The following is an 18570-nucleotide window of genomic DNA, read 5'->3' on the forward strand; positions in this document are numbered from 1 at the left end:
GTAAAACCCACACAAAAAAGCCGCCCTGGCGCCCACAATTCAGTTTGCCGATGATTTTTTACGGTTCCGCGGAGCAACTTTATTTGGGGAAAACTTTCCAAGCCAATAGTGAACATTCTGAAGCGTTCATGCGGCGCAACAACTTCATTATCAGCGTCCGATATTTTCCCAGAAACCGGAATATTGGCGAGTAACAATAGGGATCATTAATCACCGGACCGGCGAGAGGATGGTCACAGGCGGGCACAAACAGTGGACGGTAAAGATGGTTCACGGTGAACCAAATGTTGATCTTACACGGGCATTACAAAATAGGAAGAGAAGACTCAGCAACTCAAGCTATGATGCAGAATTGGCCTGTGTGCCTATTTTCTATTACTTTCCTCATAGCAATTTCTAGAAAATTTACTGGAAAACTCGAAAAAGTACCCAAAAGTTTAGCGCCAACCTGCAAGACTACAACCAAATTGATTGTACTGAAGTTTTGAAGCCGTCGTACGTCTTCAGCAGCAGAAGAATGTTTATTAACCGACAAACGGTCACATCCAGAATGCGGCTCACGTTCCGTGCCGAGCCGGTCGTGTCGAATCGGTCAGCCCCGGGTTGGAGGTTTGTTGCAAATTCAAGATCTTGCGTTTCGGAGCTGTTAATGGCAGAAACCGATGAGGCTTCAACTCCACTGGGCAACGTCCAACGTTCCGCAGTCTGTTCGTACACAGAATAACAATTCTACAACGACGTTGAACGCTCACTTTTCCTGAAACCTTATTGATTTTGATGGTTTCGCTCTGCTACCACCCATTAGTGGGCGCATAAGACATGTTTTCGCCTATCGGGATCAATCGGGATAGAACTTACCATAAACACGAACAGCTTGAATGGAGCGCCCATACGTCACCGGTACACTTACGGAGGCGATCGAAATTGATGTACCGTTTTCGTGACCAGGGCGTCTGTGTTTTATTGATTATCCCCAAAACATGTTCCACCAATAACATCGCCAACATTCAAATGCCTCAGTCGGTGACATAGTCGTAAATGCCGGCCCGATGGTGGGCCGATATTAATCGGATCATTGTCAATCCCATCGACCCGGTAGGTTTTTGTGCGACAAGGACCCTTCCAAGGTCGTCCCCACGCTACAGCCGTCTTATCATCGGGCCGCGGATTTATGTGGCATTTCCACTCCCTTTTCCTATTGTCCGTTTTATGCTTTGCTTTGCTATTTTTAGAAGCAGCGCAACGCAATGCTTTAGAAGCGTTCAGAACTGAGATATGTTTCTCCGATCCATCTTTTTTTTAAGTGTTTTCGTATGCCTCGAGACCGTTTAACGGATTAGGGCGTCATTTATTTTCCCTCCCAACCCTTGTTTGTTAATTGTTTTCTAATGACTAGCAAACAAAGTTAACGTTCCAAAGTTCCAAAGTTGGTCCCGGCCCAGCCCGCCCGTCTGTCCGGCTCGCGATTTGCTTTCTCGCGATCTTTTCCCGTGGGCCCACTAAAACGGCGCCAAAAAAATGTCACCGTAGTTTCGAAATGCAAGCATTCGGCGAGTTTCTCTTTTCGCTTCCTCCTGAGGGCTTCTGTTTCGGGGTTTCACTTGCAGGTCGCATCGTCTCCGAGTCATTAAGACGGAGATCAGATCTTCAACGCGCGCGTACGAAAGCAATGGTACGGAAATACGAATAGAAATCAAAGGTTCCGTTTTTGCCAGGAACCGAAAATTCCGCGCCCGAACGTGATTCGAGCAGTTCGGGCAGTTGCCGCCGACCACCCATCGGGCGCGGCGTCGGAACGGATTCGGCACACGCGCGACCCGATCGTGTCACAATGGGAAAACTGGTGTCCAAAAGTAAAAATGTAGGAAATCTAATCAAAATAAATAACTTATTCCATTTGTTGTACTCACCAAGTCATTGATTAATTCACCTCTAACTCTCCAAGTCATTTTCCTAAGTCATTGATTAATAGATTTATGGATATTTTATTTATTATATTTTTTATAATATTTTTTTAACTAGCTGTTTCCGGTGACCTGGGTATTTTCACGTGGTGGACCCCGAATAATATTTGAGAATTCAAGCATCCAAGTATGAACCAACACCTAGAGGTTTCCGGCGAGGCGATCAAGCTGGCGACGATACACCTGACCGGATGACTTCACCATTGCCAACAACCGAGGCTGATGTCGCGTAGTGGAGCTCGACAGCAGCGGAAGAGTTGCATCGGCGTCGAGGATAATGGCGGCATCCGGACAACCGATTGCAGCTCCACAAGAGGACAACCAAAACCGAGGCTCACAGGGTAGGCGGACATCCAAGGAAGATGCTGAGGCTGATGCAGCGTGGGACGTGCAGTAACCGAAGCAAAAGATGTGACGATACGGACATCGGCATCGACAAACGATGCTGCTGAGGCTGTTCTGGTGAGGGAGTCACACGCCGTGGTCCAACGTCACAGAGGTTTGCGCGTGCGAATACAGACCACCAACCAACGGCCTAAGAAGTCCAACGCACTTGCGAACAAAGCTCGTCCCAATCCTGTGTCTTACGGTACATATACCGGAGTAGGGATGTTAAGAGCTAGTTGAGTGATTAGTTTCTAAAGGTCTTCTTTGTCGATAAAAAGTTGAAAATATTAATAAATGAACATCGAACAATCCAAAACTAGCTGTTCCCGGCGCACGTCGCCGCGCCTAATTTCATTCTCATTTCTCGATGATCCGGCATTTCACAGGATCGGACTTCCTTGTGACGTATCTGATCCCTTCCTGTTGCTTCTCCGTTTTAGACGATCGGGCTTCCAGGCGAAGTGTCCGATCGGCTGCTCTTTTTGCTTTCGGTTGGATGCATGCCAAAACTCGCACCAGCTGAATTTGGCTCAAATTGCTTAAAAACTATTCGAGTTTTGCTGAAATTTACCTAGATTTGTATGGGAGACCCCTTTTCTAAACAGGGTAGGGATTTCGGGGGGGGGGGGGTTTGGGAGGGTTGCACTGTCCTGTATTCACTGTCCGGTGTCACAAAACTACGCAAAACTACGTTTTCGGTAATATTTCAATATTATTGCTTGCCAAATATTTTGGTGCAATTTTCCGGTGCCTTCAATTCGATTCGTTCAATAATGAGTGCCTTTCAAAAAATTTTGATAGTGTTTGCGTGTCTAATCTTACACAAGGCGACTCATCTTGACGGCCATTCAATCATTTGATAAAGTGTGCAATATTTGCAGACATTGCTTTGTAAAACCCAACCAAAACCCAAACAAACTATTACTCAACTGAAACCTACAAAGAGAACTTTTGGTCATCTCGTCGTATCGATTTGTTCCATTGTACCCTCCTGGCGGACTCGTGGCTGCGCTGGCTCGCATCTCGAGCGTGCCACCAAGTAATGGCCGTTAGTAAACATTCAAACGCCGGCGCTAACGCATGTCTTCCAGCAAACCATAGCATGCTGCTTTCGTCCGGCGGACGTGTGTTCTTTTCGGCCGGAAAGTCGTGAGCCTTGCCAGGTCCGCAGGTGTTAGAGGATAGAAGTAAGACCACGAGAGACGATACACTTATCGGCTCATCATTCTGTATAATCCCTACTTACCGCAGCAGTTGAATCAACAAACCCCGGTGTGCGTGTGTGTTAGCTTGTGTGTGTGGTGCAAGAGGTGGTTAAAATTTATTTAATCTCGCCCACTCCGACGGATAAGTTAATTAATAAGGTATAAATTAAAAAAGTTTAACCAGTGCTTTGATCTGGAGCCGCAATTTGACCGCCGAAACCACAAACCGCCATGGCGTGGATACATCCCGCGGTCGCGGCCGTGGCTGGAAGCTGGTATTTTCAGTTGGCTTCGTAAAAAATGGTGCCCCATGTCGAGGGTGACGAGTGAAGAATGAATTTGAAGTAATTCGGAGTAGCCATTGTCGGGCCGGGTCGAGCAATTCCAGTGGCCGACTGGCGTTGATTGGCACTGTGGTTCTTTGGCGTGCCGTCGTGATTCTCAGTGTTGAGTGCGTGCGTGTGTTGGCGCTTGGATCGGGTGGATCCGAGTTATGCTAATCCCGGGTTGCCCGGAGGGGCAAATATTCCAAACCCGAACCGAGTGCGGTAGAAAGACAACCGTTTGGCGGCTCGTTAGAATTAATTACACGTACATACCCAAGACCGGTGTGGCAGTGTCCGGCAACTGGCCATGATCCTGTGCCGTGTGCAGTTAGTGAAAGTGGCACTCAATAAAAAGAAATAGAAAGGAAGCGTGCAAAAAGTGCGCTCGGGGTCAGCTTTCGGCTGCGGGTTCTGCTGTGATTGATCGGTCTACAAAGTGTTGTTAATGTATGCGCTCATATATTGTTTTCCCATGCCGTGGTGGCACAATGCCCCAGCCGACACGTGTGGCCAGTTAGTGCGAGGGGCACCCCAAACGGGTGGTGGTCGATCCGTTTCAAACCGTCGTAGTAACCCTGGCCGCCTGTAGTAACCTCTCTGGTGGGTGAAGAGCCTCGTCACGCCACGGGCGTGGATTGATCTAATTACGAAAGGTCGCGTACGTTTGGTAAGTGTAACTGCGCGGCTCCCGATCGTTTGAGATTTTTTTGGCTAACCACACGTGATGAGCGTGATACTAGAACGTATTTCAAACTGAGCCGAACGATGCTCAGGTGGTTTATGGGTACAGATTTGATTTACTAGATTATTTTGAGATTTTCTTTTGCTCATTTTCACTTGATTGAGTGGTAAACAAATTTGTGTACAATTACTGTATTTTGATGAACTTGTGTGCCATTATTCAATCCATGACAATTGGAGTAACGTTTATCTTGTTTATATACCTTTATTATCGACACCTATTTCCTGTTTCTGTATATTCAAATGGTGGAAATCCTAGTTCAGAGAAACTGCAGCTAAAAGAGTTAAGTGATAAAAGTTCATTTGAGACTAAAGTTTTTTTCGATTCGAATTTCAATGGTGCAAGTGATATAAACGATTTACACCACAAGAAGAAGCTTAAAAATAATGTTGCAATGTGTTTGACAAACATTTTTTCGACAATAAATTCAAAAGAAGTTTTCAAACGATGGAGGAAAATTTTGACCTTTCCGACAAGCCACCCGCTGGGCTTGCAGTAAAGTTTATTGTTAATATGTTAATATGTAGTATATTAATTATTTTAATATACATAATTAATATGTTTCATAGACTAATAATTAATACGTTTAAAATACATACTTTAATTTTTCATTTTTTTGATTATCAAAAATTTTATTATTATATTTAATAATAAATTTTTTTCGGCATAACGGTTGGCAATTAGCAATTGTTAAAAATTAGGCGGACGATTTTTAAGAATCACGTGCTAATCACTGCATGGTAATACCACATTACGACTATAGCACTATGATTAGAAGATTTGCCAAATTTAGAGTTTGTTTACTATATTGGTACCTTTTACTTTTCTAAAGAGGTTGGAACCATTTCACAAAATGTGGTTTTTGTAATACCAGGCTGTTGAATAAATCCTGCTGTCTTGGTGTGAGTTGGTTGTGTTCCAACGAGATTCCAATTTATAAATTCCATCCCTGAAGTGAGAATCTGGAAAGGCTGCAAAATACGCTTCCACAGGTGTTAGGACCTCACATTTTCACACACGTTTACTTTACCCCACCACACACATTTCCTAGTTTTGTTTTATTAAAAATAGCTAATGTGATAGCTCAGATTTGAAGTAGGTTAGACGTTTCGTAACATTTATTTTATTAAAATTCTACCCAAGCGCTGATATGGGTTAACTCAACACCGAAGGTGACTATCAAACGTGTTTGATCTTCCATCACTTCGACGCAATCAGAATTCTACGGACAAATTTTACACTTTCAGCATTACAGAAAACCAAAAGGATAACAAAACGGAAAACAAGCGTAGCACCGTGACAGACCCTGGGGCTGCGGAAAACGACCGTACCGTATCTAATGCTGTCTATTGTTACAGATCGGTTTTGGGAGAGAATAAAAAAGTGCGGTTTACTCCTTCTTTATGCTCCAACAAGAATCAATTCAATTAAAGCAGAAACCGCGTCACTGTTGCTCGGCGTTGAAAGCTTCAAAAGCTTTTCGTTCTTAAAGAGACCGCAAAACAACAGCGAAAAAAAAGCTTGGTTGGTGATTTATGTCTCTCAAACAACGGACACATTAGATGCCCCTTTGGGGCGTGGAATAGAAGAGCGGTAATTTTTACAGTTTCCGATTCAGTAACGGAAGCATCAACATGGAAAAATTCGCAGCCCAAGAAAATCCAAAACATAATCTGAACCTCCTCTTCGAAGTTAGTTGCCCCTGACAGTGTCAGTGTTTGAGATGCGCTCTCGACAACTTGTCTGTGTTCGCGGTCTTTCCCAGTCACCGGTGACAGGTTACTGATGTGTGCATCCTGTGGGCTTTCCTTCTGCGAGGACATGATTCATGAGCCAATTGGCCATCGGCCCATCGGGGCCCAGTTTGTCAAGGTGGCAAGGTACGCCGCCAGCCGCTCAATTTCATGGCTCCATTCATCACGCGACCCCTAATGGAACCGTTTGCAGAAAAAGCATAAATCTGAATTTATGCGAACAACATGCGACTTCCGTGGCCCCGAGCACCCATTAGGCTTTGATGTGCGGATGAAATCCAAAGTTTTCCTGCAGTAAAAAATACGAAAAATCACGCTGCACGCGGCGAACGAACCCTGAACAGCTCCGTGGCCCTCCTCTGGCGCTTCCCTGGGCGGTTTCTTTAGGTCGCCAAGCAACTCGCCCCGCCAACGGGGCCCGTTTGGCGTTGGCCAATCGCCCCCTCTGAACCGTGTCCAACTGAAGCGAAAAATGATTGTTTGCAATTATAATGAATGTTTAACCTCGACAACGAAGTGCAGCACCGGTCGGAGCGCCGCAACAAATCATACCGCAAGCAAATCAGACCACGTGATTGGCGCTGCCACTGGTCGATCGGTTTTCGTGCAGTTTGCGGTCAGGTGCTGTGTGTTTCCGGCCTTTTTCCCTCGTTGCAAGCCAGTTGGAAAACCTACTCAAAGCAGGCAGTTGGTTCATTTGTTGTGGTGTAAATATATGATATGTGGTATATATGTATGTATATATATGTAATATATGTGGTTTATATGATGGGCCACAGGACACGACAACGCAGGACACAAGTTTCGGTGCGCCATTATCTAAAGGCGAGGATTTTCAAGTTGCCCTCAGCGAACAAATGTACGCTCTCGTCAGATTCTGGAGGTGTTTCCCACATACAGACGACCTTGTTTATCTTCAAGGTCCAGAGGGTTCAGAGGGTAGTTGAGTATCCTCCCAAGGACCCATTTTGCAGACTGTGATATGGGTATAAGACCAACTGTGCCACGGCGTACAAGTTGCAGCTTGGGGGAAATAATTTGGAAAACGTTGTTGGGATACTCGGAAGATAACGGTAATGTAATTTTTCAAGGCTCTTTTGCCTTGATACCGGATTGTGCGTTAAACAGCATGTTAAAAATTAATGTTATTTAAATTCGCAGAAAACACGGGCCAAGCTAGCCAAGTCTTCTCGCTACGATTGTCATTCGTTTCACTCTAACGTTTAATCTCACGACGTTACTGGTTGGAGCGTTTCGAATCTAAATGTAAAAATGTCGCACATAAAAATGCGAATTTCGAGAAACACCAACTTCCACTTCAAATATTACAGTATTCACGTGCACCAACGAAACCAAATATATAAAACAGGCCAGTTTCTTCGGAACCGGAATAGCCATTTCATTTCAATTACTGTTTTCCAAAAGTCCGCATATTTTGTAGCATTCAAACATAGACATCATAATGGTCAGTGGTTTGGCATCACTCTCCAGCTTTGCTGTTTAGTTTATGCGTTCATCAATTGCAGCACTGAACTGCGGAACTGTCCTTCCGAGGACATTCAGAAACTTTAGAAAGGAAATTAGTTCGGTACCGACGCTTGCGTTTTGCTGCAGCTAAATAGCAGAAGAGCTGATGGCAATCGGGATGGAAAATTAACACCAATTACGTGCCGGTGTCCGGTTTGCCGGCCCGTTCGTAATCACATTGGCGGTTTATGACCGAACTTCCCATTCGCAGCTACTTTCCCACGTGCCCTTAGCTTCAGGGTGGAGGCGGAGACTAGCTTGGTGGGCTCGTCTGAATTCCCAGCGCAAAACATTTTCCGGCCCAGCAAACCGTTTACAGCATCGCCGATTGACTGCGCCATTAGGCGTGAGATCCGATGCACCCAAACACGATACCAATCGGGGCACTCAAGCACATGTGAAATGTTTAATTAAACAGCTTCGGCTTCGGCAGACAGCGCGCTTTTAATCGTAAAATCTCGAACTTTTATGACAGATTTTACTGATTTACGGCAGAATTATTTTAAAATAGGTCTGTCTTGCTTGATGATACTATTTACATTACGCGAAAAGCGCTGCCAACAATCTTCCTATCATCGATAACTCAAACTTTCACCAAAACTCGTTAAGTAGGGCTCAAGTGAGCAATAAACTTTAGTCTGTCGGATATCGGATCAACCGACAGAAAGATTGTAGAAATGAAATACAAAAAAACATCCGAAATTAAAACCCTTTTTGTTTCAAACGAATTTTTCATTCTAATGCCAACCATATTGCTATTGGAATTATTCAAATAAAATTAAATATATCTTGTTTCGACTGTGGTTATGGTTGTGGTAAAGTTAGTTGTGATCAAACGTAGAAATCAGATAATTTATGTTATGAGTGATTTGATGGCATTTGAAGTAACTTGAAGAAAACCGTTAATAACTTTGCCAATGATTTTCTCATCATTAGGCGAAGAATCTTTACATTGACCATACTTTTTTTTATTATTTTCGCAATCTCTGAACAACCAGAAGCAATCTACCAGCGCTGGATAGGACTGTAAACAGCCGGCAGGTTCAACGTTGTGTTTCAATTTCACAGCAATCTTCAAACGGAGGCTAAGCAAAAAAACAAATAAGCCATATGTTTATTAGCTCATTGCTATCACTTGGTCTGTCGACTTGGTCACAGGATCCGCTGGCCCCCAACCCGCGTTCGAGTGAATCCACACGGACCAGTCAAGCGTATCCAGCCATGAATTACAAATGCATTAAGCGTAACTCCATTCTAGATGAGCTCAAATTGAGCAGAAAAACAAACAACACCGTCCCAGACGCCATATTTCTCATCGCTCGATCGCTCTCGTCGCGTCAACGCACCTTCACACCGCCCCCGTCCGTGCCTGTCCTGTCTCCTCCCCGGAAGTACCTACGCAACGCTTCATCCGTCAAATTCTCCCACAATCGGCTCCCACAAGTGTTTCACTTTTTCCACCCGGCGAGTATTTAAAATTCCGATTCCAATCGGACACAAATTCATGGCCACGCCAATCGACAAGTCGCGTCGAGGTCGCTATTTCGTCGGGCTCACGCTCTGTTGAGCCGATCTAGACGAGGGCAGTGTAAAACGATTTTTAATCCCGCGATGGCCATCACATTCTTGCTGTGCTGAAATACACGCAGCTTCTGGTAAAGTTCATTGTTACGCCATAGGTACCGCCTACGGTACTTGGCATGCTGAACGACGTAGATTACAATTTTTGATTACGCCAGGGTGGATTTTGGTTTTCAACATATCCTCGGCTCAGCTAGAAAGTCCACTTCCTAGATATTCGCCCAAATTGTACTGGCTGCATTGCTCCGCACCGGCATTGTATCGGCCTTAGAGTTCACCTCGGTTCATCATGGAGACGGACGATTTAGGATGCCTGGTGGACACGTGTAAATATTCAACTATCTGTTGGCTCGTTTGTAAATTAAATTTCGTCCCAGTCGACGACCGCGCCGACTCAAATACGGAAGTTCAACTGTGAATTCCCTGTTTGGCCTCAGCAAACCATGATCCGATGGAACGGAACGGAACAAGTTGTAAGCCAACGGATCTTCGTGAATCGGTAATTGGATTATGCACGAACCTCTGCAGATTGAGCACGACAAAATATTATACATGTATACTTTCGAATATACTTCTTAACACAATTTGGATTTTTTATACGCAAGAGGCCAACTTTTTTTGCCAAACATTGGAAGCTAAAAATGTGCTAGGAGTTGCCGAGAGATACGCAACTAATCTTCGCAGCATCTCGATAAATAAACATGGTAATATTTTTTTGTTTCAAGCCCACTTTACGTGTTGTTCTTCAAAGTTGTTCTTTTAAACTTTGAATGTTATTTTGAAATTTTCAATCAAATCCAAAAACGATTTAATGTAGTAAAAGTTTGCAAGTTTAAATAAGGTTTAAAAAATATTTAAAGCCTTGAGATGTTCCGATTTCAACGATTTGAATTGCATTGAATAGGGATAATTTCATTTTTTATTTTTATTTCTGGTAAAACATCAAAACAGAAGCATGTAAAGTAAACCATTTTGAAGCTATCTGTAATTGGTACATGGTAATGGTCAGTCAAAGTATCTACACACTTATTATCAAACGAATCCAATTTTCCATAAATTCTTCAAACAAACAAAAAATGGTATTTTGATGCTCCAAATTCTTATTGGATCCATTCTCGAAAACACTGTACCAATTTTTATTTATTTTTTTATTATTATTATTAAAACGGGACAGCCGCATTAAGCATCATCTCAAGGTTTTGCACTCAAATTGATAGACTGTAATGTTTCGAACTGATGTCTTTCGCTTAGAAAACGATTAATCGGTGCAGCGAAACGGATGATCGACGGACGAGTAGCAAATGTGCTTAGATGTATCCAAGCTATATATTTGGTGAACGACACGCCAACGTAAATAGGATTGTTCTTCTTTAGATTCTTCACCTAAATCTCATTTCTTCGCAACGAGTAATACGTTTCCAATATTTCCACTGTAAGACTGTCAAACAAGGTGTTCAGTTTTTTGTGGTCGCAAATCTACTGCAGGCCCAAAATTGTATTATTTATAACGTCGTTTTCGCTCTTCGCCTCGTCCTGGTTCACGAATGGTTGCAGTGTTTTGTCAGATCGTATTATGGTCGAGCATATTGATTATGGAGCAAGTGGAAGCACGAAACCGTTTCGAAAACGTAGAAGGAAACCGCAAAAAAGGGATTGATTACAACAATCCGAAGCCCGTTCTTCGTGAGAAAAACCCACATCAAGCTGTCGGCCTCAGGTTTTCTGCGTTGCGGAAAGATGTTCGCTCGACGACGCTCAAGCATCACGTGACCAGCTCGAAGTTTTTTATATTTCTACCCTAAAAACAGTGCAAAGATGCGAGATAAAAAATCAATCAACCTCAGCAGATAATCTTGGGTTATCCCGTTATGCTGTGGAGGCGGTGCCACTCCCGCTCACCTGTTCCATCCTGGCCCACGTGCCAGATCATCTATCATCAGTGCCACTCGCCCAGACTCCGGCAACCGGTGCCAGGATTGAGTAGTCACTTTCCCACCTTGCATCGATTTGGCACGTTTGTAAGCTTGTTTGAGCAAATATCGATAAGGATTGTTGTTTCGGCCGTTCGCTCAGTTCCATCATTAGAAGTCGGCGCTCTCGGTGGCAGTTTGTGGCTACGTAAAACAGTCTGCCGCATTCCTTCAAGGATCACTGTCGGAGCACTGATCGATTCTGTGCCATGAATAAATATGATTTTTTGACATTGTGCCAAGCAAGGCAAAAATTCAATCAATCAATTGACAAAGTGTACTCATAGACCACTAACTTGCTTCTGATTACTGCTGTTGCTGTTGTACACGATCCTCAGCTTTGTGGCACGACTACCTTCTGCGGTATACCTTCTTTTTCTGAGGTATACCATCATTGGCCGTGATGGCCCCATCAAAGGACGGGAAACTAGCAACCGGAACCGGAATTTCCGTCTCTAGAGAATATCCTTTAGTGCGTCGATTGTATTTATCTCCGTCTAGAGATTGTTAAAGATAAAGACAGGCGAATTGAACAGAATATAAATGAATTCTTTTCGACATCATCTTTTCAACATCTTGATTTGTATCTTACATTATTTTTGTCGAGTAACTTCTTGCACTTTGAACAGATCACAAATAATAAAATCGAGGGCTGATTGTTCGAAATTGGGCTTCTTATTTCGGACACAACTTTTTCGATTATTCCTGTGACATTCCCGATTTATTTATCTCATGGTGAAAGGCTGGAATAAAATAATCTCTCCAACCACTGTTACAGTAATTGATATCTTTTAGTACATAAATTCCATATTGATATTAAAAAAATTGCAGCTATAAAAATAGCTCGTATTTGATCTTTTCTTCCCCGTCAGCTCATTACAATCAGCGAGCCAACAGTGTGAGCATATTTTCACACAGGTTCATCTGCCTGAAGCCTGAAGGGGTCTCGGGGCTGCGATGGGTGAGGCTTCAAGCCCTCGGGCAGCGCCGAATTCGTTCGTTCTATCCACGCCAATAATTAACTGACCCCCAAAGCAACACGAATCCGCGGACTACCACTGAACGCTTCATTACATCTTTCATTCTCATTACCATTACCGCGGCCGCTAATGGTGGGCCATCCGCGATAGCGTACTTCAGCTACGTGGCGGTCATTAAGCTAAGTCCGTAAGTGATACTGTCACATCGGAAGCCGACATGAAGTGGACGGACCATATTTTTCTCCTTCTTCTCCGGCCAAAGTTACACACCTGCGGGCTAATGGGCTCAGTCCTCTCGCGGCGCGATCCAGCTAAACCTACTCACTTTACATGCCATACGCGCGCCGCAAGTGGTTTCGGGAGGTCGTGTGAAGAATTCGGTTAATTGCCATTATTGTAGCCGTTTTTTTTTGGAGCCCTTGTCGTTGCGCTTAATTTTCATCGGTGGCCACGGTTTTGCCCAGAAAAACACAGCCCTGTACAACTTCTTGTGCGGCTGGATGGAATTAACTTCCCGGAGCGCTTCATCAGCAGCAAAGTCTAAGCCACAACAAAACCGTTGACCTCAAGTTTTACCGAATCCGGGAAAATCGCTCCATCGGAAACATGCCAAAAGTCGAGAAGCTGCCACATCGTATGCTGGTTATGTGGCACAGGCAGGCAGTGTGGTCTCATAAAGCCCTAGACACTTCCCCGTTTATCTCGTCCCGTCGTAATCATCCGTTTAATGCAGGACGCAAGTTGCTGCATCACCGGTGGATGCAAAGGCCATTATTTTTCGCCTTTTTACCATCTTCCGACGACCATCGGCACTTTGTTTCGGTGGCCGTAGTTGACTAACTTTGGCAGCCGTCCTTACTCAAACCCTCTGATTTTAAAACCGGTATAGATAACATTCGCCCCACATTTTCCTTCATAGAGGCTCGGTTCTAAAAACTAGCTGAAACATTGGGAGTCGTGCGGGTCATAAAGCGCTGTCCATAGCCTGGAGCTCGTTGGGCATACGTTGGCCGTTCACGGCATATGCTAAAGGGCAGTACTTTTAACCGAAATCTCTTTCCAGGAACCAATTAATGTCGGGCACACAAAAACTTCTAACGCGGCCGCACCGACCGCGGACGGGTCGGCTTTGGAAAGAATGCTGCTATTAAAAGCCTTGCTCCATGTTTGTGGTTAAAAATGTGGCTAAATTCTGAGTATGGTATGGTTTTGTGGCACATCACTCTCCATTGTGCGCTATTGTTGATTCCAGTAAAAGTTTTTGTGGCCGCTCGGCCTGATGTAGCCACTTTCAGCGATTTCTATTTTCGTGCAACAAATAATTCCATTCGTCACTTTGCTGCAAAGTTGTTTCGGAGTTCTATTCTGCATGAAACCGAAATGGGTTCTTTCGTTGAAAGTTTCCCAAAATATTTCGATCAGAAGATCGCTTTAAGCTTTTCAACCAAATCAATCAAAGTTGGGGTTGAATGTAGCGCTGATCGTTCAGAAGTCATTAGCAATCGCGCTCGTATCCTTAGTGCAGCCGGTAAAAAGGTTTCCCGAAAGAAAACACCTAATCGAACAGATGTGCCTCGCCTAACTTAATAAACCGTGCCCGCTGCGCAACCTTTCGCGGAATTAACCTAATTTTCTGCCAGCCTGCAGGCCCCCAAACGCAGCTAACCGTTTCGCTAACCTTTCCTTTTGCGAATCTCAACACCTGTTGGGCCGACCGTTGAACTCACTCACAGCTCACAGATTTCAGACGAAATCTTCACGCTGCTCCGGCGCCGGCGAGTGGTTCACTCTAATTGAATTAAATTGAAATGTCAATTTGTTCTATCCGATGGAGAATTGGAAGCTGGAGCCCGTTTCCTAGAGTTTCACCGCTCGTGGCCAAGGTCCTCTGCAGGCCCTTTACCGATTCCGGGGTCGTCCGGTGTCTTTGATTTCAAACGTAAGAAAAGCCGGATCTCGTTACGCAAAATTCTTGGTTTATCTTTCATTCGCGTGAAGTGGACTTAACACGATTTGTCGCCCAGCTTCAGCGGGTGACCCGCTGCTGTCAATCGGAATAGCTGCTATGCCGGGAAGAAAGTTAATCAAATGAGCTGTGACGAAGCATTGACGATTAGTGGAATGATTTTGGGGCACCAATTTCGGTACATGAAAGCCCAATTGTGAAAGGTCAAAAATTCAAAAACCGCATCCATTACGGTTATGCCAAACAAGTGGAAAATAAATCGACGGAAAGTTGAGCACATCTGGGCCGATGCCGGCTCTAAGCACTTACTCGAAGATGTTTTAAGTGTTTCGCACCGCATCCGTCGCAAGCATTATGCTAATGGCCAATCGTGTGTGAGTTCGCAACTCAAACGAAGCTTAGGGCGCCAATAAATAGCCATTCGTCGGTCGACGTCGTCACAACCCTTCGCACCGATCCGGTTGATCTGGCTGATGCAAAACGAATTCGCCGTAAACTTTCCTTTATGGCGCCATTCTGGGTGTTCTCTAAATTTTACAGTCGCCCGAAACTGCTAAACTGGGGATAAGAGACCGAAAGTACCGAAAGCGAACGCCACGTGGCCACCGAGAGCGGGGCCCCGATCTAATAAATGGCACCTTCCGTCGGGGTCTCGGCTGGGGTGCGCTAATTTATGTGTAAGTTGTTTATCACCGCCACCAAATCCACGTTCCTAGTTCCTGGTACCGTACGACCCCAAAATGTACGGGGAAGTTTGACACTTAGAACAGAACGTTTCCGTCGCCTAAGCGTTTGGACCGATCCGGTGGGACGAGGCGTCAAAACGAAACAACATCCACGAAAAGAACTGGAACCCTCGTCCCGGGGATTTCCGGCACAATAATGTCAACCCCGGTCCGCGGAGACGTTAGCTCTTTTTTCCGCCGCCGAACACCGTGCCTCGGTCGGGACTCACAACCACCGAGTGCACTAGATGACGGGCATCCGGGAGCATAAAAAAGGAAAAACTTTTGTAGCACGGGATAAAAAATGTATTCCCGCAAAGTCATGCCCGTCATGGATGGAGATTAAATATGAATAAGCCAGAGCAAAACAAAACCAAGAATGAGTGTGGCTTCAGCTAAAGTGTCCGGTTTACGAGGCTCCGTGTAAGAACCCTCCGCTTTATGATCGTCCCCACGGTGTGTGCAATTTGATCTTCTGCAATGCGCTCCGTGGCAGCGAAAGTTTCTAATGTTTCACTGATGCCAATTTCTGGTGTAAGAGTGCCACAATCAAGCCGATCATAAATAAAGTATCGGTAGGTATGACGGAGTCCTAATGGAATTTATTTACTTTATACAGTGAGGAGCCGATGAACAACCGTTGGGCATAGCTATCCAGCAACCTATTTGTTTGATTGAAAAATCACATCAATTTAACCAAGCTTAATTAACATACAGTGTCAATCTCTGAAGTTCCTCACAACGAGCTTCAAAACATCAGAGCTTTACTCCCTCGGAATAAAATCTTTCCATTTCGGTCCTAGCAAAGCCTGAAAACACCCTCGGGTACAGCTTATGTCTGAGACAGTGGGAGAATGTATTTATGAACAATAGAAGCCGGGACCGTGCTTCAAGTACTTCATTTCATCGCCTTGCCGGATTGTGGCGTGGGCCGCCCACTGCTCGTATTTATTATGCAACACAAATAAGTGGGCAGCTTTCTGGGTGTTCTATGAATATTACAGAATCATTGATTGTTAGTCGAACGTATTCCGGCCCTGACCGCGAGCATCGACAACTGGCTGGTGAAAGTAGATAAAGCAATATCTGGGCACAAGGCTGGGTAATGGCAATATTTCACTGTTGACACGCGACTCATTGGCACGAGAGCTGGTGAGAACGAAACAAAGTTTGTTTTTCCTTTATCTATGCATCTGTTTTTTTGTGCTGATGGAATCAATTCTGCCACTAAAACTAACGACCCTCTGTTCCAGTTTCAGTGCGTATTGATGCCCCTTCAATATACAATCGAACAAACTAGAGGAGACCACTAGAAAGTAATTTTTTTAACAAAGCGTAACTTCACAAGGCATAGGGGCGTACTACACAGATTGATGTTAGGTAGAGCTTAAGCTTTGTTGTTCATAACTTTAAGAAATGCTTTTATTCTTTATTTTTATTAATCATGCATCAATGTTGAACCTTCACTTTTGGAGATAGGTTTGACCTTCATGTTTTGAAGAAGACCGTCGGACGAACGAAAATTTATGCGATTTCATCGCTAAAGAAACATAGATAAGAGCACACCGTATATGTTGTTGTTTATCTGTGGGCGTATTCGGCGTAGAAATATGTGTATACCGTTATGTACGAGTTGCCTATATGTTCTGGACTAACCAGTTTATGCTTAGCCCCGTTTGCCAACAATATGTTTCAACCCAAGTAAAAGCAATGCTGCCCGAGGGTCGCAAAATATTCCATCTTGAGTGGTACTCCCTTCTGTTACGTCTACTCGATTGGAGTAGGACGATAGCAACTGTAATACCATATCTAGTGTCTGGTTAGTGGTCTAAAGGATTTGATGAAGAGAATAAGACGATCTATTATTAACACGAAATCCGTATCTCTCTATTTATATGCTTGCCTAACGATATGTAAATAATTCTATCTTATCTGGCCCGTTCTAGGTTACCGTAGCACGCTCAATCATCCACGCTACCATGCTAGAGCTCAGTCTGGGCAATGCATCGAACTATACGGTGGAAAACTACACGTCAACGATGGCGGACATGTTTGCGCTTAGAAGCTCCACGTCCTTCACTCTGATGCGAAATGCTTCGTTGGCCTTCGGGGCCACCATAACCGCCGCCGTTCAGCAGCAGAACGTCTCGACAGCGGCCACTACTCTTAGCGCAACCACCAACGAAACACTGGCCACGTCACTCCTGTATCCTATTCACCTGGCCAATCTGGTTAACGATCTGGTCACCAGCTCGGGAAGCACGGTCCTGGCGCTGGAAGAGTGCGACCGGCTCAACATAAGCTACTCGCTGAACGGTAGCTCGATGACGGTGCCCGGTATCAGTTGCTACGACCACGCCCCAACCCTGTCCAAATCGGGTGTCATCCGCGTGATCGTGCTCTCGGCGATGGCCATCGTGTCACTGCTGGGTAACATCGCCACCATGTGGAACATTCAAAAGAACCGCAAATCGAGGCGGGTCACCCGCCACAACTGGAGCGCCATCTACTCGCTCATCTTTCACCTCTCGATCGCGGACGTCCTGGTGACGTGGTTCTGCATCATCGGCGAAGCCGCCTGGTACTACACCGTCGACTGGGTCGCCGGCAACCTGTTCTGCAAACTGTTCAAAGTCTGCCAAATGTTCAGCCTGTACCTCAGCACCTACGTGCTGGTCTTGGTCGGCGTGGATCGCTGGGTAGCGGTCAAGTACCCGATGAAGTCACTCAACACCGCCCGACGCTGCCACAGGTTTCTGTTCGTGGCGTATCTACTGTCGTTTCTGCTTAGTACGCCACAGGTAAGTTCACACACTTTGCTCATCGTCTGGTTTGATTTAGAAACTCATTATCTCATCATTAAGGCGTGTATCTGCGGGTGTTTTCTTGTTGACCTTGTGCATTTTACGTCCACTAGTTGTGGACGATTGATACGCACACCAACCCAGCTGAATACTATCCTGTCCACCAAAACGTTATAATTTACTCCATACATTATGCGTACATTGGTATAACCGTTAAGACTTGCAGGGCAGACAGTTCCTCCGTCCAGCATAATCATATTGAATTTTATAGCCACCATTTATTATGGCCGTCATTTATTCTTGAATAAGTGCTCTTGAAGTAATGCCCTGTTCAACCATTTAGATGCTGACAATAATGGACTGCTCACCTTTGTCTATCTCTCTTCGTTTTCAATTATGGACAGGAGCTACAACCGTCTCTGAATGCTTATAAAACATAATGAACCAAAGCACTTGGCCAACAAGAAAATCGACCAAAAGTTATTGCTCTCAATTCGGTGTGTTTCGGCTTGCGTACGTCGTTTATGTCTAAGTAGATTTGAGTGTAATAGTCCGTACTGTTGGCGCACACAAATAATTGGCATAATACCGAATTCGAATTAGATTTATAACTACTTTACGCTCGGCTTGTAACTTAAT

The 18570-nt window shown here is 44.7% G+C and overlaps 1 protein-coding gene across 1 annotated transcript in view; it reads left to right on the forward strand.

Annotated features, from left to right (window-relative positions):
- Nucleotides 1-1038: 1038 nt before the first annotated feature.
- LOC128270439 (gonadotropin-releasing hormone receptor) overlaps nucleotides 1039-18570 on the forward strand; it is a 39277-nt gene continuing 21745 nt past the window's right edge. Inside the window, exons 1-2 of the mRNA XM_053007837.1 lie at nucleotides 1039-1095; nucleotides 17074-17928. Coding sequence (XP_052863797.1) covers nucleotides 1039-1095; nucleotides 17074-17928 — 912 coding nt within the window. The remainder of the gene's footprint in view (nucleotides 1096-17073; nucleotides 17929-18570) is intronic.

Source organism: Anopheles cruzii, chromosome 3, assembly GCF_943734635.1.
Source record: "Anopheles cruzii chromosome 3, idAnoCruzAS_RS32_06, whole genome shotgun sequence".
Lineage (NCBI taxonomy): Eukaryota > Metazoa > Arthropoda > Insecta > Diptera > Culicidae > Anopheles > Anopheles cruzii.